This window comes from Vespa crabro, chromosome 3, assembly GCF_910589235.1.
Source record: "Vespa crabro chromosome 3, iyVesCrab1.2, whole genome shotgun sequence".
Taxonomy (NCBI): Eukaryota; Metazoa; Arthropoda; class Insecta; order Hymenoptera; family Vespidae; genus Vespa; species Vespa crabro.
The window spans coordinates 4,789,288-4,815,397 of record NC_060957.1 but is presented as its reverse complement, the minus strand read 5'-3'; the positions used below and the strand labels follow the sequence as shown (position 1 = coordinate 4,815,397).

The 26,110-nt window shown below is 28.7% G+C and overlaps 5 protein-coding genes and 2 long non-coding RNA genes across 21 annotated transcripts; 5 read left to right on the top strand and 2 right to left on the bottom strand.

Moving 5' to 3' along the window:
- The first annotated feature begins 113 nt into the window (after nt 1-113).
- On the top strand, nt 114-3,172 carry LOC124422788. 3 transcript variants are annotated; one of them, XM_046959688.1, is made up of 6 exons: nt 114-216; nt 735-766; nt 851-967; nt 1,051-1,237; nt 1,316-1,672; nt 1,786-3,172. In XM_046959688.1, exons 1-6 carry the CDS (start codon nt 142-144, stop codon nt 2,224-2,226), a joined length of 1,209 nt encoding a protein of 402 aa, XP_046815644.1. In that variant the 5' UTR covers nt 114-141; the 3' UTR covers nt 2,227-3,172. The 3 variants fall into 3 exon arrangements, with proteins under 3 accessions (XP_046815644.1, XP_046815645.1, XP_046815646.1); XM_046959689.1 differs by having other exon boundaries at nt 121-424; XM_046959690.1 differs by lacking the exon at nt 114-216 and adding an exon at nt 444-646.
- A 494-nt stretch (nt 3,173-3,666) lies between these two features.
- On the top strand, nt 3,667-4,488 carry LOC124422789 (U6 snRNA-associated Sm-like protein LSm7). 2 transcript variants are annotated; one of them, XM_046959691.1, is made up of 4 exons: nt 3,667-3,782; nt 3,873-3,884; nt 3,944-4,127; nt 4,226-4,488. In XM_046959691.1, the coding sequence occupies exons 1-4, from the start codon at nt 3,777-3,779 to the stop codon at nt 4,363-4,365; spliced, it is 342 nt and encodes a 113-aa protein (XP_046815647.1). In that variant the 5' UTR covers nt 3,667-3,776; the 3' UTR covers nt 4,366-4,488. The 2 variants fall into 2 exon arrangements, with proteins under 2 accessions (XP_046815647.1, XP_046815648.1); XM_046959692.1 differs by lacking the exon at nt 3,873-3,884 and having other exon boundaries at nt 3,670-3,782.
- A 163-nt stretch (nt 4,489-4,651) lies between these two features.
- On the bottom strand, nt 4,652-8,744 carry LOC124423214 (chitin deacetylase 1). Of its 4 annotated transcripts, none has more exons than XM_046960741.1 (11): nt 8,628-8,744; nt 7,586-7,777; nt 6,937-7,071; nt 6,741-6,845; nt 6,303-6,446; nt 6,045-6,227; nt 5,835-5,973; nt 5,648-5,769; nt 5,346-5,575; nt 5,103-5,273; nt 4,652-5,014 (listed from the first exon to the last, which is right to left on the bottom strand). In XM_046960741.1, the coding sequence occupies exons 2-11, from the start codon at nt 7,641-7,643 to the stop codon at nt 4,736-4,738; spliced, it is 1,566 nt and encodes a 521-aa protein (XP_046816697.1). In that variant the 5' UTR covers nt 7,644-7,777; nt 8,628-8,744; the 3' UTR covers nt 4,652-4,735. The 4 variants fall into 4 exon arrangements, with proteins under 4 accessions (XP_046816697.1, XP_046816698.1, XP_046816699.1 ...); XM_046960742.1 differs by lacking the exon at nt 8,628-8,744 and adding an exon at nt 7,895-8,092; XM_046960743.1 differs by lacking the exon at nt 6,937-7,071 and having other exon boundaries at nt 8,628-8,742.
- LOC124423226 lies at nt 5,045-5,802 on the top strand. The gene is made up of 3 exons (XR_006942034.1): nt 5,045-5,180; nt 5,387-5,563; nt 5,672-5,802. It is a non-coding gene; the product is annotated as an uncharacterized LOC124423226 (long non-coding RNA).
- Nucleotides 8,745-8,774: 30 nt separating the features above from the next.
- Nucleotides 8,775-12,744, top strand: LOC124423222 (sarcoplasmic calcium-binding protein 1). 3 transcript variants are annotated; one of them, XM_046960759.1, is made up of 5 exons: nt 8,775-9,188; nt 10,167-10,333; nt 10,416-10,545; nt 10,619-10,722; nt 10,800-12,744. In XM_046960759.1, exons 1-5 carry the CDS (start codon nt 9,137-9,139, stop codon nt 10,926-10,928), a joined length of 582 nt encoding a protein of 193 aa, XP_046816715.1. In that variant the 5' UTR covers nt 8,775-9,136; the 3' UTR covers nt 10,929-12,744. The 3 variants fall into 3 exon arrangements, with proteins under 3 accessions (XP_046816715.1, XP_046816717.1, XP_046816716.1); XM_046960761.1 differs by having other exon boundaries at nt 8,778-9,160; XM_046960760.1 differs by lacking the exon at nt 8,775-9,188 and adding an exon at nt 9,198-9,461.
- Nucleotides 11,027-23,174, bottom strand: LOC124423207 (NPC intracellular cholesterol transporter 1). Of its 5 annotated transcripts, none has more exons than XM_046960725.1 (20): nt 22,779-23,173; nt 21,181-21,532; nt 20,754-21,046; nt 20,438-20,630; nt 19,517-19,648; nt 18,604-18,723; nt 18,301-18,518; nt 17,891-18,192; nt 17,564-17,761; nt 17,293-17,491; nt 16,915-17,212; nt 16,685-16,812; nt 16,360-16,617; nt 16,128-16,291; nt 15,949-16,061; nt 15,273-15,862; nt 14,976-15,164; nt 14,811-14,898; nt 14,473-14,564; nt 13,162-13,305 (listed from the first exon to the last, which is right to left on the bottom strand). In XM_046960725.1, the coding sequence occupies exons 1-20, from the start codon at nt 22,902-22,904 to the stop codon at nt 13,300-13,302; spliced, it is 4,059 nt and encodes a 1,352-aa protein (XP_046816681.1). In that variant the 5' UTR covers nt 22,905-23,173; the 3' UTR covers nt 13,162-13,299. The 5 variants fall into 5 exon arrangements, with proteins under 5 accessions (XP_046816679.1, XP_046816682.1, XP_046816681.1 ...); XM_046960724.1 differs by having other exon boundaries at nt 13,168-13,305; nt 14,398-14,564; XM_046960723.1 differs by lacking the exon at nt 14,473-14,564 and having other exon boundaries at nt 11,027-13,305.
- A 591-nt stretch (nt 23,175-23,765) lies between these two features.
- Nucleotides 23,766-25,905, top strand: LOC124423224. Of its 3 annotated transcripts, XR_006942030.1 has the most exons (3): nt 23,895-24,065; nt 24,168-24,766; nt 24,835-25,905. It is a non-coding gene; the product is annotated as an uncharacterized LOC124423224 (long non-coding RNA). The 3 variants fall into 3 exon arrangements; XR_006942031.1 differs by having other exon boundaries at nt 23,766-24,065; nt 24,168-25,905; XR_006942032.1 differs by having other exon boundaries at nt 23,766-24,112; nt 24,168-25,905.
- Nucleotides 25,906-26,110: the final 205 nt, after the last annotated feature.

Genomic DNA, 26,110 nt, shown 5'->3' with positions numbered 1-26,110 from the left:
TATATAACATAAAGGATAATGATGTGTATATATATATATATATATATATATATATATATATATATATATATATATATATATATATATATATATATAAACGCATACATCGAAGCGCGACGGCGTACAGTCTGTGTTAGAATTATGGTGCAAGCTGCAGGCCGCGTGTTTGATGTACTTGTGCCGACCATACTCCTGACACTACTGTTCGTTGATCAAGTAAGAACAGCGCAGTGTTCCATAATGATGCAGCCAAAACATACAACGCTGTTACATGCTATAGATTTGTAGGAACTTAGTGCATATCCTCACACACGAGTCTCCTCTCGTATCGTATTCCCTTCGACTTGACGTCGATCAATACGTCGGTTTCATGCACAGTTCTGCTAGACAATGAACTCTTACTCGATGTACTTTTCATTCATACGTAAGTTCTCTTTATTACGTTCAAGAGAACGATACTTCCTCGATTGTTTGTTCATTGTTTTGGCTTGATTCATACGACGGAATATCAAAAGAGTTAGGGGCGAACTCTCGAGATTGTTTATTAAAAAACTTCATCGCAACAGAAGCGAAATAACGATCAAATTCAATGCTGAGAATGTTTTATATTGATTTAATACATTGTGTTAGATGATTAGATTATAATGTATGATATAAACATATCTTTATATTTAAATAAAAGAAATTCTGTATATATATAGCAAAAATCAATAATTTTTATTTTATCTTTCAAGGCTTCTTCTAAACTATGCGATGGGGGGCATGTGTAAGTTGTAATATGAAATATCGTTTATATAATTTATTGAAATATGCAAAACAAATTTATAGTAAGTGATATATCATCTTTTAGTTGCTCTCCTCCAAAATACTGCTGTTCTTTCGGCTGTTGTTACGGAGTATTTCCGCAAGTGCACTCTCATTTGTCAGGGATGATTAATTTTCTGATTTGGACCTACTGGTATTTATGGTATGTAAAATAAATTCTTTTTTATTTCTAAAAAAAAATTAAGAAAAATTTAATTTTTAATATTTTATTTTTGTTATTTTCAGGGCAGCAGTACTTTCAGGTTTAGCCTTAGCAGCAATTTTTGGCTGCTGGCTATGGAAACGACGTCGCTCTACCATAATAGAAGACTGTGGTTCTTCTGACAGAGCATCTACAGCTCCTTGGTATCCACCACCACAATATAGTCGTTGCAGTTCTTTTGTGCAAGCATTACCACCTCCTTATAATGAAGTATGTTATTTTTTCTTTTAAATGAAACTATTGCTCCAATATTGTTAGGTTTACTAATATTTTTATATCATTGCACAGGTTACTGCAAAACCAGATTTGTATCCATTAGTAATTGGATATGATGAAAGTAATGGAAAGGGAACATCAGGATTTGTAATGCGGTATTTTAGATCTTTATCTCATGCAAGCACATTGGATTCTTTGAGTTCAAGTTTTATGTGCAATGTTGTAAACGAAGCAAACACTATAATTCCACCACCGTACTCTTGTAACAACAGTGTTGATGAATTATCAGCAGTTGAATGTGAAAGAGAAGAAAACGGAGATGTTGTATCAGTTGTTTCATTGGCTAATCATAGAACAACATCAGACATATCGAGTTTAGCAGCTCAATCACCATGTTCACCGCCAAGGGCTACTAGTCCTACAATAGAGGTAATTACAGTTTCATATTCTTATAAAGTAATTTTTGCTATTTCTTTAAAATGTATATTATTTGATAATTACTTTAATAACATCATTATCTAAATCTACTTGTAATATTGTAGCTACGCGAGTTGCTAGACAAAATTCAACAGCTTCCACAATTACCTAATGGACATACCACACTTTTGCCTTCTCAAAACCATCCTCAACTTCTGCATTCAAATGTAAATGGTACTATACAGCAACGGCCTTTAAGTCCAAACGATGTTGGATCATATAGAACAAGAAGAATGCGTGGAAAAATGTATATGCCACTAGGACTGCCAAATTCAAGAAATAAAACGAAGCGGTGGCTATCACGATCAGCCCCTACGACTCCATCCGGTACAATACCTATGTCCTTTTTACCAGGACAAAGCAGACGGCCATCAGAAACAGATAATAACAATCAACAAATAGTTCCTTTGCTATCGGAGCAGGATGAAACGGAAAATAATAATGGTGAACATTTAACTGGTATTCCACTACTTTCAGAACAAGAAGAAAGCCGTCAAGCTACATGACGATATTTTTGATTAATTTAAAAAACAACATAAAATGCTCATAATTAATGTTCAATCATCCATGCCCAAAACATTTAATTACATATTTTTTAATGTGGCTGGAAAAAAATGTTGTTATATAATGTTATGCAGGAAATTATTTTAGTACTCGTAACATTTATCTACTAGCTTCATTAACAAGATATTATCTAAATCATACCAAAGCATATGATAGTGATGCAATGTTATCATTGCTGTATGACAGATATATAAAATTCTTTTTTCTTTTCGACAAATGCTCTTCATATAACAAGTTATACAGTTCAAAACTACGCAGTCTAATGTATGTTATAATGGTAGATTTTGAATAGTCAATATTTACTACATAAATTTTTTTGCCAATATACAAACAATACATCGAAACTTATTTTATAAAAAACAAGGAAATTAAGATATAAGCTACTTTGTTTTCAAGCTAAATTCTTGGCAATGCTTGTACATTTTAATTGTAGCAATACAATGTCCATCCATGCAGCCAGCCAGAAGAAAGTTCAGGACAATATAATAATAAGGTGCAAGTGAGAAAAAAGCAATGATAAGTATCATTCAAAAGTTAACGTACAATATTAATTCCGTCAGTAGTAATGAGAAAACTCATATTATCAGTGACTACTAGCAAGCACAAGATCATAATGTACAGATTGTACACTTTTATTTAAATAATGTCAAATGTATGCAAAAAGTGATCGATATAAACAAAAGAATAGAAGTGTTTCCATATTGTGCCATTTGCAAATTGAAGATATTATCATAAATTGTAATGAACATTCGTTAAAAAGCAATTATAAAGTACTCAAAATTATCCCAACAAACACTTTCACTATATTGCATCATTCATATACACATCATGTATTAACATGTATTTTTTTATAATGTCAAATATGAATAAATACAAGCTTTTACGAAATTGTTTTACTACAATGAACCTGATATTTTTCAAGCATTTAATTCTGCGTAAGTAAATGAATATATATATTCATGTGCAAAAACACAGATACACAAATTCATATGGATAGTATATTGATACATGTGTTTACAAAAGCAACCATTTTTTAAAAATACATTAAATGATCTTTCTTAAATGTTCTTATATATAAAAATAAAATATTTTATTTAAATATTGATATTGAGGTAAGAATTAAATACTTATATTTTTAAATAATGCATTATTATATATTTTCCAAACGATGAATTATAATTCAGTGCAATTATAAAAATATTTCTGCCGATTGTAAAAAAGTTTATTTCTCATAAACACTAACAATATTTATTTAGGAACTTTTAAAATAATAAAAATATTAAAAATCATTTGTATTGTACGTTACTTTACAAAAATGTATTTTATTATTGTTTAAAATTTTAATATGACTAACAATAATTTTTATTTCAATTCTCGAATCTGCAATGTGGGGACGAATGAGAAGGCTTGTAACATGTTGTTGCTTCGCTGAATTCTAAGCGGTAAAGAAATAATTCCTACGCTCTTTCGTTTACTTTAATTTATCCTGAGAATGTCGGTAAGTTTATAAGAATATAATTCTTTTTAAATCCTTTGAAGATAATGCAAATATCTTAATTCATAATATATCTTCACTATCTTCTTTCAGACGATTAAACAGGTAAAATTATTATAATATAACCTTGTATTTTCCGGTATTTTCAAAATACGTTTTTGCAGCAACAAAACGCGCATGGAGATCATAAGGAGAAGAAAAGGAAAGAAAGTATTCTTGATTTATCTAAATATCTTGAAAAAAATATCCGAGTCAAATTTGCTGGAGGGAGAGAGGCAGCAGGTATTTTGAAAGGTTATGATCCTCTCTTGAACTTAGTACTTGACAATACTACTGAATATCTCAGGGGTGAGTATCATATTAAAAGTATTAAATATTTCTTTATGATATAAGTAATCCATATGACTAGTTAAAAAATAACAAATTTTTTTTAATTCATTTAATAGATCCTGATGATCCTTACAAATTAAATCAAGATACACGTATGTTGGGTTTAACAGTCTGTAGAGGAACTTCAGTGGTTCTTATTTGTCCAGTTGATGGCATGGAATCTATACAAAATCCATTTATACAACAGGAAGGTTAAATATTAATCAATATATATATATATATACACACACACGCACATGTATATGTGTGTATATATATATATATATATATATATATATAAATCAATTTATATAATTTTCTAAAACAGAAGGATGTTTTATTATTCAACAACAATAACATTTAATATAGATTTGGTAAGAAAAGAAATATTTTTTGTTTTTCATTATGTACAAAACTATTTTACGTAAAAAATATAAAAAGCAATCTTTTTATTAAAATATATCTTTTATAGTTTTCCTTTTAAATAAATAACAGTCTTATGGTTATATTAAATATAGTACAACTATATTAAACAGCAACTTCCCAAAATATGTCTGATGATATATGTATTATACATTTTAATACGTTTAATCTTGTCCAAATTCATTTCTTAACCATGGATATTCTTTTGGGCATTCAAAACAAGTATATAAATCTCTGTAAGACTTCAATATTTTACTAGGAAGTGAACAAGTTGTAGGTACATCGCATGCAATTTCAAATTTTTCAAATTGACGTTCATTGCATTGCCATGATTCAAATTTGTGAAGTTGATCTATGGATGTTGGAGAACGCATCCATTTTATAACTTGTTGACTTGTTACAAAATAGACGTCAGGTAGTCGAAGTACATCTTCCAAAAATTTCTAAATATACATATAACAACATCAATAAACATATATTTAACATATGGAATTTATGAAGGCATACAATAGAACTTGAAGAATATCTTACATTAAAAGCATGAAAATATGTTGAAGTTCGGAACCATGATGTATGGAAATGAAGACCCATAGGCGCACGATTGCTAAGGTAATGTCTTTTGAAATTTAACATTAACATTTCATAAACATCTTCACCTGATAAATTAGATGGACAAGAATCCATTGCTGCACAAGTGTATTCCTAATGTAATGTGTATATTTATCATTTAATCAATGGTTCTTTAAAATTTCTTAATTTACAATGATTACTTACACCTGCTACAAATTGGTTTAACGGAAGTTCCCATACACCAGGATAAACACGTGTAGGACAGAGCTGATCTGATCCTGCACATGCATATGGTATCTTATAATCAAGAGTATAAGGCCATATTGGTGTATTTAAAAATGGTACTACTATGGATGAATCATACACAAATCCGAATTCCAACATCATTAAAAATTGACGGTTCCATCCCACTTGCAAAAAAGGTGCTCTTAATCCTGGAATAAATTCCAAATATGTGAATTGGAATTTTACTTTCACTTATACTCTATATAAAACATAAGACAAACCTTTAATATCCTCTATTCTTACAGCAGCATATTTGTTAATAATATTTGCAATACCAACCATTTCGTCAAACCAATCTTCAACAGTTGCATTTCGCGACCACCATTCTTCTGGTCCACGATGACTATAAAATATAAAATTTTGTGACAGAGTCTAACAAACATTATTTTTAAAAAACAAAATATTTACGTAATTGAATGAACTGCAATTTCGTGACCTTTATTCCACAAATACTGAACATCTCTATAATTAGTAAATTGATGGCTGACATAAAAAGTTCCACGAATAGAACAACCATTTGGATTTTTCTTATCACTTGAAAATATCTCTAAATAATAAATTATAAATAATTTGTTAACATTAATATATATTTTACACAAAGAATGTAATCAAGCTTACTTGTAAAAAGATCAAAATTTTCCGCGTTGATAGCATCACTGAAAGTAATGGTTATCATTTGCGGAATAGCTGTAGTTGATAAATTTCCTGGTATGCGTGTACCATCTTTCGAACAAAAACAATCTGGTAATTGACATTTTTTTTCATCACACGTAGATGCAGCTCTTGGATCATTTCGCATGTCTATGATTAATATAATTTAAATGATAAAATCATATTATAAACGTAAATTTATTTATCATCATTACTTTTACTCACCACACCAACTTTCGTCTGATCCATCAGGACAATCGATACTTCCGTCACAAAAATATAAAGCTGGAAGACATGTACCATCTCCGCAAGCTAAATTTTTTTCATCGCATTTACTATTCTCGAGTAAAGGTTTTGGCGATTGTGGCTCTATAAAATACATTCCAAATTTCAATAAATATATTCAAAATAGATTTAACATTAAAATCGAAAAATATCGTTTTAAATAAAAATCAGAATGAATTGATTACACTGATGAACGATAAAATAATTTACTCCTTTATAACACGATAATTGGCTAATTTATAACAATAAATGATAAAGTATTCGATTAAATAGGAAATGTGTTATAAAAAATATATATTAACTAAATACTTCTGTTTTAAATAAATTACAACATAAATAGGAAACAAGACACATATAGAAATTTAATAAGAAAAATACCTAAAGTTACATCACAATTATCGACATTCATTTTGTAATCGCATATTTGTCGAGTCACATCAAAAAGTAATCCCTGCGAGCATTTAAATTCGAATACTTCATTGTCTGTAAATAAATTAAAACAAAAGTTAATAATAGATTTGTATATTAAAAAAAACATTAGAACATAACAATAAGAAACTATTTATCAAATTACCTAAACATAAAAAATATTTAGCACATTCGGAAGATGACCAAACATTATACGCAGGTCTATTTGGATTTCGATAAAATTTATCGTTATCGATGCAAGGCGCATTTTCTATCTTTTCCGTCGCCTTTACCGCGATGACTGAAAAATGAAATATATCACAGAGAAATTCAATGAAATGTAACGGTTTTTACTGAATTGGTAAAAACATAAATAAGTTTCTTCGTAATTAGTATCGAAAATTCATTTAAAAGATTCACAGGTGATCTCTGTTTATTGGACTGATCACGATAGTGGGTTAACGTGTCAATGGATTTTTGCCCGCGGCAAAGAACGCACCATACCTTCTTTAGATCGTCAAGTGTATTTCAAAGCGACTATTTGCTCTAATTAGTTTTATTTTATTGATCGATCGATTTTATTTTGTGTTAAATTTATGCGGAAATCACTTTCGAAATGATATAATTCATTTTGTATATGCTAATTACAATGATATAACAAAACTACGATACGAGAAATCGTTTATTTAATAAGATAAATAGTTTAAGTATTATAGGAAAGTATGATCGGAAAATAAAAATTATTAATTAAATCGATAAAAATTCTTTTTAAATCGGTTAATGACATGACACCAATCCAAAATTATTTGACTCACCGGAAAAGCCAAGCAGAGCAATGATCAACGAATGAAATCTCGATCTCATGCCGATCATTCGGCGTGCAACGATCTTCCTACGAGAGCTCGTACTTTCAAACTAACACCTCTCACTTTAGTGATGCTTTATATGACGATTATTCGATTGGCCATTTACTAAGGAGTATTTCTTTTTTCTTTTTTTTCTTATTTCTATATTTATTTAAAAATTATTAAATTAATCAATACGATATCGAATTTGATGATTGAATATATAGGACATATAAATGAGGATATGAAAATGCATTTTGATTAATGATATTGACGTACAATATTTCTTTAATTACGTTGGGTAGACGTAAAACGCATTGATAAATATTGTGAGAGCTTCAAATTTCCTATTTTCTATTTCTATTTCGACACCGGAAATCTGTATCTATTCAACGAGCCAACTAGAGATGATGCAATCGCGGAAAATTGGTATTTTACAATAAATGTTTTCATCATCGCCTACACCTGTTCCTGACTCCTTTGTTTATCGTTTTTAGATATAGACAACGGGTACATGGATATTAAGCTTCCAAGAGATAAAATTAGTGATCTTTAGTAATAATGAAACTACATCGAATTGATTACGTTTGCAAAGTGAAAATAAACAAAATGTAGAGCTAATCGACAAAGAACAACGAGGAAGAATTTATAATTTAGCATGGAAAATGTGGAAAATTGTTAATAGTATGTTAAGAAAAAAATACATTTTATATGTTATATAAAAACGAATTTGGATAATCGGCGGAATTAACTCGCTGTTGTTTCAAACGCGACCTCCTTTGAAATTAGAAACAATCACGAAAGAGCAATGTGTGATATTTAGATTCTTCGAGCCTAGATTGCTTCGCAACAATGTTGAAATTGCCAAATAATAAATGAGACGTATACGAATTCAGCAGAACTAATAGATGACATTTATTGCAATTTAATCGAATTAATAGTCGAATATTACGATAGAAATAACGTTAAAATGAAATGTAATTTCTGTGATATCTGTGACACTGATCGTTACCATCTGGTTAACTTTTCTATCATTCCCCTCTCCATCTTTTAACAAGTGTAACACCAGGACGTCCACTACCACCACCACCACCGCCACTAATAACGTTCTTCCCTCGGAAGAGAAATCTAAACTTAGATTTAACAGTCCAGACAGTCGACTCGAGTTCAGTGCAAAGCACCATCCTCTCGAGCGACTTTCTCCGTTTTAAATTTCTGTTTTCCTTCTCTGTTTCCTCTCTTTTTGTCTCCGAAGAGACAAGTGGTCCCGTGAGAGAGAAGAGAGAAACTGTTATCGAGGGGATTTATCGTTTGACTATTCTCTTAAATAGAAAAAAAAAATAGAGAAAGAGGAAGAATTAAAACAAAACTAAAAAAAGGGAAAAAGAGAAGGAAAAAAAAAGAAAGAAAGAGAGAGAGAGAAAGAAAGAGGCGCAAGAAAATAGGAACTTTATAAAAGCGAAGAGAGCGAGTGTGTGCAAGGAGTGCGCACGTATCGCTTTGCGAACATCGTAAAGAAGGATGGCTTACAGCTGGGATAATCGCGTTAGTTTTATTGTGAGATTTCTGTATGGTTAGTACACGCCGCTGTTGCCCTTTCCGGAGAGCAGGAGCATGCGTGTGAAAAAAATCAGACTCTTTAGTATCCGTGCTTGTAACCACGTGGATACCACGTACAGACAGTCCAAATATGCACTTTTTATTTATTTTTGACTGATATATACATATATACTATATAACATTCACGAACTGATAATTTTTTTTTGTTTAACTTACGCTCAAAATTATGTTCGACTAACATTGAACTTCGACTATATGATAAAAAAACGAAGGAATGTTGGACCTGGTGTGTTTTTGAATTTGCATAAGAATAATAAGATAATATGTATATGTATTATTTCATCAAACCTGAACTTATATTTCTATTTTGTTACTAACATCGTTAAAAAACTACTTTATCTGGATGGTGTTGTGGAAATTTTTCGATCGTATTTTAATATGAAAAAGGAAAAGAAAAGGAATTAAAGTATACCACAATGTCGTATCAATGTCCGCATTTCGTTCATGCCAGATCTAAATCGGTGCTAAACTTTGTTTTATGACATAATCATGCAACTTGGTCCTTGTTATCTCTATACATATAACATTCTATACCTTCTATTTATGAACGATGAACGTTCATTACGAACGAAAACTTCAATAAAACATGAAATATTATAGATGAATAAAATAATATTGTATTTTTTTTGTAAAACTATATACATGCGTATCATTTTTTGTAATGTTTATACACGATCTATAGTTTTAAAAATCGAAGCATGCGTTTAATGACGCTCTACAATACTTTAAAACGTACAAATTTGAAAAATTACCAATGAAATAGCAAAAATGTGCTAAGAAACAAATTGGCACGATTTGATTGATTTGTTAACTAACTTGGCATATGTGTATATATATACATATACAATTTAACTTTATAAAATACTATATTTAAAAAACAAATATCTAATTTTGTAATATCTATAATAATATAGACAATCATGTCATTTAGATATCGATAATAATGGTATACTTGAAAAACACGATTTTGAATGTATGGCATTAAAGATGACGCTGATCGAAGGAAAAGGAGAATTCAATTATAATAGATATCAAGAAAATCTTCATATAATGCTTTCTTTATGGGAAGAGATTGCAGAATTAGCAGATTTTAATAAAGTAAATAAATAATAAGTAAATACTAAACTAAAAATCTGGATCCAATTAATATTCTCTTAACTATATATGTATTTACTTTTAGGACGATATAGTGACAATAGAGGAATTCAAGGAAGCCGTTCAAAGAAGTTGCGTCGGTAAAGATTATCGAGATTTTCCACAAGCAATGAAAATGTTTATAGACAGTCATTTCAAGATAGTTGATTTAAATGGTACGTTTATGTGTATGCGAGTAGTAACTATTTTTAACTTACTATTTGAATGTTTAAATGTTTTTTCTTTTAGACGATGGTGTCATTGCTGCCGATGAATTTCGATACAATTGCGTTACTAGAATAGCCGTGGATAACGTGAATATTCTCGATGAAGCTTATCAAAATCTTCTCAACGTAAGTTTCAATCTTACTTTTCATTTTTTTATTTTTTGTTAAATAATAAGCATTACTTAAAAATCATGTGTCAATAGGATGACGATAGAAGACGTGGCGGTTTAACTTTATCACGATATCAAGAGTTATATGCACAATTCTTGGGCAATCCTGATGACAACTGTCCAGCAGTGCATCTATTTGGTCCTTTACACGAATTGTGTTAACAAATTGTTGAAAAATTATAGTAACCTTTTTGTGCGTGCACAAAAGACAACGTATTTAATTTAATTAAAATATGGGAAAAAATAATTATAACACATGATACAAATAGGAGAGAATTTATTCTTAATGTGTTAACAACACAATTCTCTCTCCGTTAGCTTTGGTACCCTTAACACGCTGTTTATTACGATGGATTAATTTGATGCCTATCCACTTTATTTAATGTATTGCAGATTGATCTCAAAACCATCAATGATATGCAATCTTTTAGAATGGTTATACATTGTTAAGCGAATCCAAATATATTACTTCTCATATATTATCAGGCGATAAACATTTATATTGGATTTGCGATATCATTCACACATCGAATGTATACTTTACATAGAATATTGAATTTACGTAAGATAATCAACAAGATATACAAATTTAAAAGACAGAATAATACTCCGTCCTCTTTTGGAGCATTCATCTGCATGTAGTATATCCTAGTAATATTTTTAAATCTATCGACTAACAATTTCACCTATTGAGTTTGTAACATGTCTATTTACTGTTTGTAGTTAGTATAAAAGTTATATTTCATATAAAATTTATATACTTAACTTTGTGAAAAAAGTTACAAATTCTGAAGGAAAAAGCATCACAAACACCGTGTAATATACTCGTGTAAGATTAATTATTCATTCGTCAATTTTTCATTTACAACCAAACAATACTGCAATATGTCATACTACGTATCGCAAAACAGAATATCTATAAAGTGAGTAATTAAATTTACTTACTAAAAAACGTACACGTTAATACCAATAATCACATTAATGAAATAGTACACATTACTTATTATCGATGAAAGCTATTATAGAAATTTAAAGTAGATCGGATATACTGTTTACAGTAAACAACTAACCTCGACTGTAAAAAAATATAATAACATAATGATTTCAGACAAATCGTATACGTTATATAAGCGCAGTCATGGTATATCTCTTTTTAACCTTTTCTCCAATTATGTATTACAATCATGTTGCCTAAATTTGCTAAAAACTCATTTATTTACTATTAGAATAATAACTTAATTTACTCTTAACATTATATCCGATACAAAATACTTTTGCAAATTAAAAATACTACTATTTGTATAATCAATAATTCTTTCAGTTTGTAAAAGATTAAAAGAAACAAATGTGAGACAGATTTTCATATACTGATACCGATACAATACATTTATTAATACAATTAAATAAAAATATATGCGCCGATAATTTCATACCCTTTTAAAAGAACACGTTTTCACGATTTTATTTATTTAAAAACTGCTTCATAATTAATTTTCCAATAATTTCAATTACGGACGGCAACATTCATTTGGACAAAATGATGTGGACATTATTAATATTCGACATTATTTGAATATAACATAATAATTTAGATATTAACATAATATGTATTAATATTACTTGTATATATTAGAAAATATAATTATATGTACCAATAACTATCTATAGATCTAATTAATTAAAAATTTAGGCATATTCTGAATGATATAAGTAACGTCAGTATCAGAATATATGATCAGCCTCACAATTTATAAAAAATGCAAATCCTACCATGCTCTAAATAAACAATAATAACAAAATTAATACAAATGCATGTAAATCATGTGTGCCCGATAATAAAGGACTAGATTCCTATAAAAATGGAACCTTTAAAAAGAGCTCATTTACTAACTGAATTATGTAAGTATTGAATTTACCCTAATAGGAAGTTTACCTATAAGTTTAATAAAATAAAGAAATTATAAAATCTTGCAGAAAATAAATAATTTAAAGCCAAAAAAAAAATCTAAATATGTAAATTTGAATTTCTTTCTCTTTTTAGAAATACGAAATGCCAATATAATAAATTGCAATAAATCATCAATTTCGATGCTACAAATAATCACTATTGACGTTCTTTGCTTGTATTCGCCGCATTTATAAGACATAGCTTCCACGCAAAAGATAATATATATAAAAGAATTAGTATGTAAATCTAATTTAAAGACGAGACTTACACAAATGTCTTCCTACTTGTTTAAGAAAGAATAACTCATTTTCTAACAAGAAAACAAACATTCTTGTTGCCTTATTTTTGTTTCAGTCTCTAGACATATAAAAATTGTATTAATTTGATTGACAACGATTTAACGCTAAAACGTCACATGATGGTTTATCGCATCGATGTCATTCACACTGGAGTAGGAAGTGGTTGGTTGTTGATAGATATCGTCTTGGAGAAGAGGAGAGTTGACATTGTGACACCTCTGATTCCTAGAATTATGTTTAGACCTGTTGGAGCAGTGGTGGATTGTCCTGGCCCCTCGGCGTGACATCACGCCTAAAATTATAAGATTAATATTATTAATGAACAACAAAAAATAAGTGTACATTATACTCTAACACATATAAATATATTTCTAAAAAAAAAAATCAACAATAACACAAAAATAAAATATAAGAACTTCGAATATTAAATTACTAAACCTATCCATGATAAAAATATTTTAGTAATTCCATTCTTATGTTTTCTATTTTGCTAACCAATCACAAGAGCTCTTTAATAATGAAACTGATCAATCAAATGTAAATTGTAAGCATATTTAACATGTAACATTAATATCGACAAAAACATAATTCTAATATAACAATAATTGACACATACAATATTTCTTCCCACACTCATCAATGTGAAAACAGCTGAATTTAACAAATAAAGATAGAATAATTCTATAAAACATTTGATCTTGTATATATAGCAGCAAATATAAGATATTACGATATTTTTAAATAATTATTTCATTTAACTGCAAACAATATTCTGAGTGTCTAATTGTCTACATATATACAAGTGATTAAAACTGCAATTGTATGCATATTACAGTTGTAATAATATCCTAAATATAAAAATAGAGAATTATGTTATTTGTTACAATAATATAAAAAAGTAAGTATAATTTATGAATATGATGATATGTACAATATAAAATACTGAATTAAATATGTGATAATAAATAGTACATATGACTAAAAAAACTATATATTATATTCTTGCAAAGAATACAATTCTTGATTTCATTTCTATCTCTATCTTGAATAAAAGCTCATTAACTTATTAGTTAGGTATATTTACCTAGAGAATAAAAATTAAAAATAAATGCAATAAAGCTAAAAAGAAGAATAAAGAAAATCTTTAATTAAAATAATAATAAAAAAATGTAGTGTTAAGTGTTAGCATGAAAGATAGAGGAGAAAACAGTTTGAAAATGTTATAGACAATCACAAATATCTTTAAATACAAACAAATATAGTACAAACCAATAAAGTTTGTCATGATTACAATAATTTATCTTTTTACTTTTATTTGAAAATAATACTTTTATATTTGAATAATAGTACAAACTTTTAAGTAGATGTTTAATCTCCTGCATACCTATCTTTCATATTCAAGCACTCTGAAGGTAGGTGTAGTTGTGGTGGGTGTGGGAGGAGAATTGAGTTTGCTTACGCGATGATTTAAAGAGGTCTCTTGCACACTGTCCAAATTTCCCCGTATTGCTCTCTTGTGATTGGCCAGCTTCTCTTTATTCATGGGTGAGCCTAAAATGACCAGGAGCTATGATGCTAGCTCATTTTATTTTATATGTTATATAATGTACATTTATGAAATTAAAAAATATATTATGGAATGAAAACAGTACTTATTTATTTTGCAAATATCAAGTTACCAAATATCAAATTAAAAAAAAAAAACTATTAACTGTACAATTAATATCCTTATTTATATTATAAGAATCTAATTTTCTTATAATGTTATCATTATTATTAATATTATAATTGTCTTACCAATATAACTAAGTAACACTGGTAAGAATATTAAACCATGTGCAGCGCCAAACAAGACAATTCCCAGATACATCCTAAAGTAAAATACCTGCAAATATTTTTTTTGGTTATAAATAATGATTCCATGTTTAATTTATACCTACAATAATATGCTAAATGAAATACCTGGAATATTTGACTTTTAGCGAAACCAAGTACTATAATACCACCAAATTTGGTAAGTGTTATACCACTAAATATAGAACTTCCCATATTTGTTAAAGCGTCAGCCACTCTATCAATTCGAGTTGTTTTAACAGATACGGAAAATGAATGCACTAAGTGACTACAAAATTCTACAGCTATTCCTACAGCCTGGAAAATGATAAACACTTTAATCGTTATTAAATACAAATATACAGATACTATATATAATTCTATAATATTTCTATTTAATTTCAATATTTGCGAATTTATACATACCATTACGAGATTTACTAGTGATACAGCATTTAATGTAATATGCCACCAATACATTAATCCTCCAATATTGACCACAATCATTGTAATTGTTATCAAAACGACCAAAGAAGAGAAAATATCTAAACCCATCAATAAGAATGTCACAACAAAAATGGCAAGTAAAGAAATGCCAAGACTTTTCAATGTATCAGGCCACATAGTTAAATACTGCTCATAAAATACGTAGAAGATACTGTAGGGAAAAACTTCTACGCTTCTATTTTCTCCCAGACGTGTAAGATGTACATTAATCATATTTGTTATATTTGCTGAAACTAGTCGCGCTGCTCTCATTGACTCATAATAATCTGCAGATGTTTTCAAAATTGTGTGATAGGCCATAAAATAGGATGCTCCTACTGAAGATAAACCAGAATTTGGGTCAGTAATATAATTTACACCATGCCCATAGGCAGCATGGCCACCTTTAGCACAAGTTTCATCTGGATTATCTTCTAAAAAGAATGATATATATTTTTGGAAATCCATTGATACTGGTCTACCATATTCATTTTCACTTATATTGCATATAGAACAATGACTGGACATATCTGTAAATTTTTATGTTAATAAGAAGTCACGTTCTACTTGAAAACTATAAATGGAGTAATATAAATATATATAAAATTTTCTTTACCTGTATGTGGGCAAAAAGAATTATTTGCATTGAAATATTTGCAGCAACCAGTTAACTGAGACCAATCAATATAATCATCTAGCCAAGATGAAGCAGGTTTTGCTATATATGTACTGTAGAAATAAATAAAATTTAATTTTTTTATCCTTTTTATTGAAAATCAATGTGTAATTTGTTACCTGTTTGATTGTTTGGATGCAGTAAATATCTGGGTAGATACTGAATCACTGTTACAATATTGACCACCACAAACTAAATTTTGTTGGCGTGTATCAGAGTAGTTCAAACCATCTTTAACAACAAAATACATCGGTGGTCCAATTGACAGATAATTATTCAAAAACTGTACGAAAAAAAAATTAATTATAATCATTTCATTTCTTAATTAAATAATTTTAGTATTTGACTTACTTTAAAGTATTTCAGTACATAACTATCTTCAGGCATAGAAAGTTCTTGATCTAAACCAATTTCAATATGTGGTACAACAGCAATGCTGGTACAAAGCCAACCGAAGAAAACCACCATTACAGATGTACGTACCCATTTTTTTAATAATAAAGGAACATATGCTACTTTAAATATTTTATATAAAATTCCATCTACCACTTCTTCACCCGTGTCTTTCTTTGAACCATGGATGAAACAACATACATCAAGTCTATTGTTCTAAAACGAAAATATTAATGTAACATTACCTTTAATAAGAATTTTTAGAATATAATATAATACATACCATTTGTCTAAGTGTATCTAAAGCTAATAAACTGACAAAACATGTGACCTGCAAAATAAAGTCCACCAACAATGCCATACCAGCATAAAGAGCAAAAGCTTTCACAGCAGGCATATCAGACAATCCACCTATTAGTAAAATAAATGCCATGTACATATATATTGATATTACATGATTGAAACTTTGTATATGTTCATGTTATAAATAAGATATATACAGCTAATGCATACCCAGGAAAAAGCAACAACTTTCTGATACACTTGTAAGTAACATACTAGGTCCAATTTGACCAAGTATACGACCTATATGTTCCGGAACTGTTTCATTTGGTCTTCGACTTTCTCTTTGATGTGTTTGTACCATAATAAAAATATTATCAACTCCAACGGCAAGTACAAGGAACGGAATTACTTCGATTATGATAAGTGTTGCCGGAATGCCTACAAATCCAAATAAACCAACAGAACAAATAACAGATGCTAAAACTATTAAGACACCTCCAAGACCAAGTGTAATTTTTGAATCAATCTGAAACAAATCAATGTTCGAAATAACATTGTATTTTATTAAAAATGTTTCAGATTATATATACTAAACATAATGCTTACCAAAAGCCGGCTACAAGTTCTGATTTGACCAAGAGAGATTGCAATATATGCAAACATAATAATATAAGAAACAAGAATAGTCAGTATATCTGATTGAGATTCACGATTTAGTTCATCTTCAATCGATCTTTCGGAGGTATATGCTATGTCCATATAAGATGGTATCTTCGCTGACACGTTTTTCATAAGATCGATGAAACTATAGTAAACAATATCAAATATTTAATTATTGCTCATGATTATTTTATAATAAAGTATTTAGTGATATCACCTTTTCTCCCATTCTAAAGCTGGCAGTAATTTTGTTTTGTTATGATAGTTGTTTACAAGAACAGTAAGAATAACAGCTGTAGCTTTTTCGTATGATGCATTATGCAAGTCTTGTCCTGACGAAAGGAAGCCACCTACAGCAATAGCAGGATCAATTGGCCCACCATACGGCGCAAGACAATCAGGATTGTATGCATTTCTGAAAATACATTATCAGAAATTTTAGAGATATTTTAAAAATATTTTCTTTTTAAATATAGTTATTTAAAGAATATATATATATATATATATATATATATATATACACATATATATATATATAACTTACTGTGAACACATCACAAAATGATCTAAGTAATTTACAGTATAATTATCTTCAAGAGTTGATATATCAAACTTTTCTAAATCATTTTGCCAATAACCCCAAACACTTTGAATAGCACATTCTTCTACTGTTGGTTGATCAGTAAAAGCATTTCTTAACGGTGCAAAACATATATCACTTAAAGTATAATTACTAGGAGTCAAAATTTTCTTAATTTTTTCTTGCAGTTCATAAACATATTTGAAAACATTTTTATTAAATATGGGTCCAAATGTTATAGGACCATTAGAAGTATTATGTACGATCTGAAAAATTTAAGATATTAAAATATAGTATTATATTAACTTAGTTATTTAACAATATTGAGTAGATATATGAAATAAATATTGTTCTAATATTGTAATTTTTCTCACATTAGGTAAACCCAAAGTACTTATAATAATTTGTTCAGTTCTATAAAATGGTTCAAAATGTTCATCAAAATATTCTCTCTCAATACGTGAGCGCGAATATGGTGATGCCCATAATTCTACTGGATCTGTAGTAACATTCATATACTTTATTCCATGTCCCAAACCAACAATAAAAAGAAATCCAAGAAAAAGTATTAACCATGGACGTGATGCACAAACTAGAATAAAAAAAAGTATTTATATTAAAACAAAGGCAATAATCATGTAGTCATAAGTCAAGTTTAAGTCACCACGTTCATTTACCTGTACCCCACCAACAGAAAAATTCTTGTAATAATTTATCAGTGCCTGCACCTAATCTTTCAATAAAAGTAGATTGTGTATCTTCAAAGCCAGTAGGTAATTCATCAGCTGATATAACACCTGTAAAAATGAATGTATGAACTCTAATGATTTCTGATTACATAAATATGTAAGAACAAATTTTGTATGCACATAAAATGACAATTAAACATTAAGCATAAACAAAAGCAATATTATATCATCTCTTTAGTGTTAGCACTTATTTAGCTGCAAAAATAATTTTCATGATAATATAAGAAACAACAATCTTAGAATATTATAAAAATGATCCAAATATAAATTATTAAATGCATAGAATTATAAAAAAGAGAAATAAATAACGTAAATTTAATTATAGCAAGTAATGTATATACATATATATATATATATATATATATATATATATATATAAATTAGAACAATATTATATTTACATATAATAGTAATAGCACATTTTCTATAATTATAATAATAAATAATAAAAATTATATAAAAGTGATTACTTAAAAAGAAATTTTATTTAAAAAGAAATAGAAAAAAAGAAAATTAGAACACTTTAATGTAAATACTTATTTAAACAATATTATTAATGCAGTAAATGTAATAATTAAAATAAACTATCTTTCTTGAGCATAACGTTTTTCTTTGTAGTTTTTATAGTTTTTGTAGTTCTTATTTAATCTTATCTGCTTAATAGATATATATTATTTGTATTAGAATTATTTATGATTAATGAAAAAAAACTAATAAAAGAAATCACACACACAAAGCAGAAAGCGTGAAAAACAAAACTAACAAAGCAAAAACGAATAAATACAAAGAAGAAATACAAGAAGCATATTATCCAGAAAGAATTAGGATTGAGAAAACCTACTGGAACGTTTAGATTGTAGTGGACTGTCTTCCTGATCAGCTGCAAGGGCAATACGAGCACCATCTCCTGGGTGGTGTAAACCAGCTGCCAGGCGCCTACCAACCTGTCTTCCTACCTCCTCCCCTCGTGCAACTATATATACGCACACACCATACATACACAACTAATCAGAAAGTATTTTATTCCAAAAGTACTTTCATATATTTTGCATGTAATGTAACAAATATTAGTACATTCATACCTATTATATGAAATATGTTGTTATTTCTATACAGATTCAAGAGATATACTGTATATCATTTCACGCTCAATATTATGTAAAACAATAAATCTTAATATTACTCAAATTAAGTACACTAAATACTTAACCTTTACACACACACACACACACACACACACACACACACACACACACACACACACACACACAGTATAGTCATATTACTTCTGAATAATCTTGAAATAAAATATCAGAAACACTGAATATATATTATTTAAAATTTTGTATATATTATGTAAAAAATTGAAAGTAATGATAGATTAAACCACAACCAAAATATAAAGAGTTATGTAGATTATAAAACAACAGTAAACAGTCAATAACCACAAAAAAAGATAACCAATAGTATTAATTTACAAGTTTTCTTCATGAAAAATAAAAACTTGTTTATTAGAGTCCTATGTGTCAGTAAAATTTAGTAATATTAATACAAGTTAAATTAAATTAGTCACTATAAAATCAAATAAATGAATGTGTAAATGTATATAAAAAATATAAGCAAAATATATATTATAAAAATATGGCATAAACAAAATAAAAAATGCATAGCATTTTATAGTCACACTATGTGTATTAAGATAAAAATTTGCAATGTTCCTTTTAAATATTTATTTTAATATTAAATTACTATTGCTTCTTACCAATTTTTTGTCGATTGCTGAAACAAACTTCCAATAAAACAAAAATAGCTGATCCACAAATGAATATAATTATCATTGTAACTTCATATCCATCATAACCAAAAAGACTGAATGGCCTTAGAGGTAATGGAACTGGTTGTGGAACTGGACAGCTATCTTCACAATCTACACAACTACATGCTGGAGTATGCTCCTTATAAATAAACAAACAAAATAGAATATTTGGAGATGTTCTAATTAACATAATATAATATATATTTTACAATATACATTAGTATATGTAAAATCATCAAAATGTGACCAATATTTTACTTACATTCAATGATTTGTTACATGGAGTAATTTCTGGATTCATTGGTTTAAATGGGCCAATAGGATTATCTGTATCAATATATGTAATTTGAAAGGGAACGAAACTATTTGTTGAAGCATCACCCATGTAGTGAAACCATTTTGCTGGAGAACATCGGCTTGAGCCCCATTCCCCACACATAATATCCAAAGCAAGTTGACCTGTGCTTGGAACTGATACTTTATTACAAGATTTATAGGTTCCATCTAGATACTTGTTAGATATATATACATCTATTTTGTTTACATATTCAATACCTAGAAATCAATAAAAATAACAGATGTGACAAATATAGTTAAATAAGATTGAATTTTTCCCAATTATAAGATATATTACATTATTATATTTCTTTCATTGAATAATAATATAAGCAAACAAGAAATATAATTACCATTATCTTTTAATGTTTCTGTAACATTTATAAAACTGCTTTGATGAGGGCTACAAGTAAATTCACAAAAATGTTTGGATAAGTTATCTAAACAGCTAGGACAACGTTTCAAAAAGTTTGCTGCAAGTTTTATATTCTGTTGTAATGTTTGTAATTGTTTTATGTCACAACAAGTATTTGTTTTCTTGTTTATATCAGTTATTAAATGTGGACACTGCTCAGCAAGCAGTTTTTGTCCTTCCTTATCTAACGGTTTAGCAGGACCAGTGTAATGGCAGTTCTTGATATGTGTATAAATATCTTTATAACATTCCCCATACCAGATACAATGGTCAGTATCTGCACTGTTTACCTGTTTACAAGTAAAGAGATATCAATAATTGTTAAAATATATTCTTGTTATTACTACATATTATATATAACATTAGTTCTTATTTCTATAGAAAAATTAACAAAAGACTTTTATAAATGACAATTTTTAATTATGTAATAGTTGGTGGTTTAGATCAAGCCTATTAAAATGTTCGAAGAGTGTCACATGAATGCTTTCTATACTTTAATTCTGCTCATGTTTCACATTTGTCAACAGTGTCTTGGTGTCAAAGCTTTTAATCAATAATCAATAATCGGATAGAACTTTCGTTACAATGTTATATTCCATATAATTTTATACAAAAATTTTAAAGAACAAATTTTATGTATAGAAAGAAAATGGTATTATTATTAATTGTATAACTTTTTAAAAATAAATACTCAATAAATCTATGAAAAACAAATAGAGAATTTCTTACAAAGACATTTGAAATTTGAGCATTTCTTAACTACAAATATGGTTCCGTGAATAAAATACTGAGTCAACTAGATAAGGCACATTCCTTAGTTATTAGTATCACTTTTATTGGAATAGCATTTATAATCACATATTATTAAACTCTTAGTCATTAAGGCGATAACATTAAAACGATGTAACTTCGCAGATATTCATATTATATTTTTGTATGAAGGATCGACAATGTATTAAAATAAAACGAAAATATGTATTATAGCCGTTTATCTTGGAAAACATCACGTCAATAGCTATTCTGGTCGGAAGAAAGTCTGCACATCTCACAAGGCAAATATTATTTTATTTTATTATTCTATATGGAAAAAATTATTTTCGCATGAAAGGTGTATTTATGCCTAAATATAAAAAAAGATGTATATATAAAGAATTACTTCTTTATAAAATTACATGATTACATGTTGTAATAGAGCAATAAGTTAGATTTATCTTATCGTATTTAATAGGCATATTAAGCTTTGACCTCAGCTCAATAGAAGTCTCGACGCCTCGAAACATTGTTCTTTAACGGGTCAAGAAAACATGGCATAATTAAATCGAATAAACCCCTACTAACGATCGAAAGTCATCAATAGGCTTTCTCAAACATCGGGTGAGGTGACGTCACGGACAACACATACTATTCAAAAAGAACTGTGATTGGGTGTGGTATATATACATTCGACGCATACATAAGACGATTGTTATTATATACACAAACATCACAATACTTCGGCCTTAAATGCGACATGAAAATAATATTTCGTTTACTTACAACGCACGTGAACCAGGACAAGGATATCAGAATAAAAAAAATAGATCCAAGTATAATCGATGACGAAGGCCTGCCTGTCAAATGATGACCTCGAAGTTTTACATATAAAGTCCGATTCGTCATCATAGCTCTATCAAATTTTGTTATTGACCAAGAGAAAATCTACGCTTCACGTTCGAACGATGTAACGAACGCGGCGTTTTTCACCTTTTTTTATATCGACACTAGAATCTCACGAGTCATGTGCGTTGCGATTAATTTACAACCTATTACAATCTGCACGATGTTTCTCGTCGATGGCAACGATCACTTCTCGAAAATCTCTCGACACTGTTCGATACACTGCTTGTCACACGTCAAGATTAAACTGAAATACGCCATTCGTTGCGTTTTTCTGATGCACGAAGTCTGATTCAATCGACTTCGGTTATCTTCGGAAAACTTCGATTGATACTTACCAGCCATTGGTTAATATGTGCATATAAATAAGAGCGCGATTTTTTGTGTATTTAAAAATCAAATTACATTCAATCAGATTGAATTATTTGTCTTTAAATTTATACAAATTCTTGATCGAAATAATCGTTTCGCCTCTTTGGTATTTTCAGAATTTAATATAAAATTTTACATTTTTTATATTTTAAGCATGTATATATAAATTCTTAGTTTGTAAAGGAAGTAAAATTCTATACTATATTATTGAATCTGATGTACATATGCTTTATAATTTCTATAATAGGTTAATGATTATTAATTACATGACTATATGTTGTCTAATGTACTGTGGATTACACAACCTAATAACAGATTATTTCCTAAACGCAGAAGTTTCCATGTCTCATAAAAAAAAAAACAAATACTTTTTTTCTACCCAAGAGAAGAGTGAAATGATTTTATTAAACAATTATTTTTAAATAATTTATTTTTTATAAACTTTATTAAATTTCCAATAGTTCATACAACAAATAACTAAATTATCTACGTTTAAAATATAAAGTTCTGTATCCATTACTTTCAGAATAATCTTTAATTCAAAAGACTATTTACAAGAACCAAAAGAGAAATAGAAGAAAGAAATTTTTTCTTTCTTTTGTTTTTTTATTTCATTTTTATATATATACAAGTCTTTCTTATTTCCATAGTCGGAGGCCTGTAATATTTTATCTGCCAACGGGATTGGTGAAAATCGCGTTTACATATTACATAGATCCAGTAGCGCCAACGCCGAAACGCCAAAAATCTTTGGTTTCCCGAGTTACCTATGATACTCTTCACAAAAATATAAAGGTTATTATTCTCAGCAACCTGTACAAATAAAGCATATGAACATAAATGTAAGGTAACAATACATTCGCTGCAATAAGTAACCAACTGAACGATTTTTTGCAGATTTTAAATTGTCATAGTGATGACTTAACAAAATCAATCTCAGGAATAGTTAGTACACAAAGTCTACTAGGCCTAAAAATATATTTTACTATATAAAGACTTTTCCCGATTGACGTCAATCAGGAAAAGTCTAAAGTATCAAGTGCAAGGACTTCTTACTACTTATTGACAACACAGGCATCACATCATAAAAAAAAGAGGGTTATGTTTTTTAATTAACATCAATGTTAATATATCCTTAATACATATGTATAAAATGCTGATTAGATCTACAGAGAAAGGATATTATTAAGTTAGATATAGGTTTAAAAAGACAGTAAAGTTAGATATTTTACATCATCGATGTTTCTATTGATGATTTATTATTAATGCATTATTTTATAACTTGAATCTATAGATCGACGATAATATCTTCAAGACATCAAATCTATAAGAAGACAGGAAGACAGTTAACCTCTAGACCTCAATTTCCAAGATGAAACCCGTTTCATAATACCACAAATTACTGACAATTCCCAGATTTAATAAAACCATTTCAGCCGTTCGTGTGTAGAGCGGCATGCCATATATCACATATAAATAAAAGGATTCCCAGTAGCGTAAGTGTTTCTTCGGCTATCACCAAAAAAATTATTGATTAAAAAGGCAAAATTTACATATTTAATAGAAACTGGAAATTCCACATCCGTCAGATAGTCCATGGACTTGTTACATATAGGCCTTAGAAAAATATCAGTTTAGTGTCTTTATGAAACTATAGAAAATTAAATACTGTAAAGAAACCAAATCACTACTCATTATCACATATCCAAGATTTCGTGAAAATATCTTTTTGTCTATTGATTTGGAAAAAATGCTATGACATTCCAATGACAGGTGACTTAAAATAACCATTATTATTCTGTTTATCCTATTCAAATTTTTGGCAAATGTTATTTAAACTAAAGAACGAATAATAAATTTCTCATGAATTTCATTTTCTAATTCTTCGGTTATTTATATACTATGTACATAATGCTATTTGGATGATGTTTTACGATTAGTAACATCGGGACATAAAAATATGGCCTTTATAATGTCATTTTCGAAAAAGCTTCAGTGCAAACTAGTAAAGTAAAAATAATCAGGAGCTATCAGCAACTACCGGTGAACTACGAAATAATCAAATATAATAGAAACTTCATAGAAAGGAGATAACTTATTATAAAGACAGATCATTGACCTTAGTCTTTTACCAGAGGTCGGCAAAGATATTATTAAGACAAATTAAACAGTTAAATTTTATTGGTCAATTCGCCACCGAAATTGTTCGTGTAAGTGGCAAAGAAAATGCGATAGCCGACACACTATCGTGCATAACTACTATAGACTTTCCAGTCATTATTAGCACTGAAAAGTTAGCGGAAGAATAGCGATAAGACATACTTAATGAAAAAAACTGTCTCAAATTCAGATCATTCATTTTTACTGACTGAGTGAAATGTTCGTTGTAGATATTTTAAATTCGTACGTGCGTTAAAGAAACTATCAAATTTAAAATTCTGAAACTATTACGTGAAAGAATTTTTTATTATATCCATATTAAAGCTAACTTTTTCATTATTATCAACAAGATATCTGCACTAATACTCATGCGACGCAATGTACGGGATATTTTGCTTCATTATTAATGTTTTTTGGTGGTGTAAATGAAATATCTGATATGAATAAATCTGTTATGCGATGCTATGAACAAAAATATTTTATATCTATCCGTCTATATTTACAATATCACTTATTCGACACTTTGAGCGAAACTTTCTACGTCTGATTTGATTTTTAACTAAAGTTATCATACAGAATTCCATGCGTATAGTAATCATGGCTCGACGAGTAAAAAATCGGATCATAAGTGATAGTAATAGCAGCGATAGTAATGCTGAATTTGTGTGAGTGATGCTGAC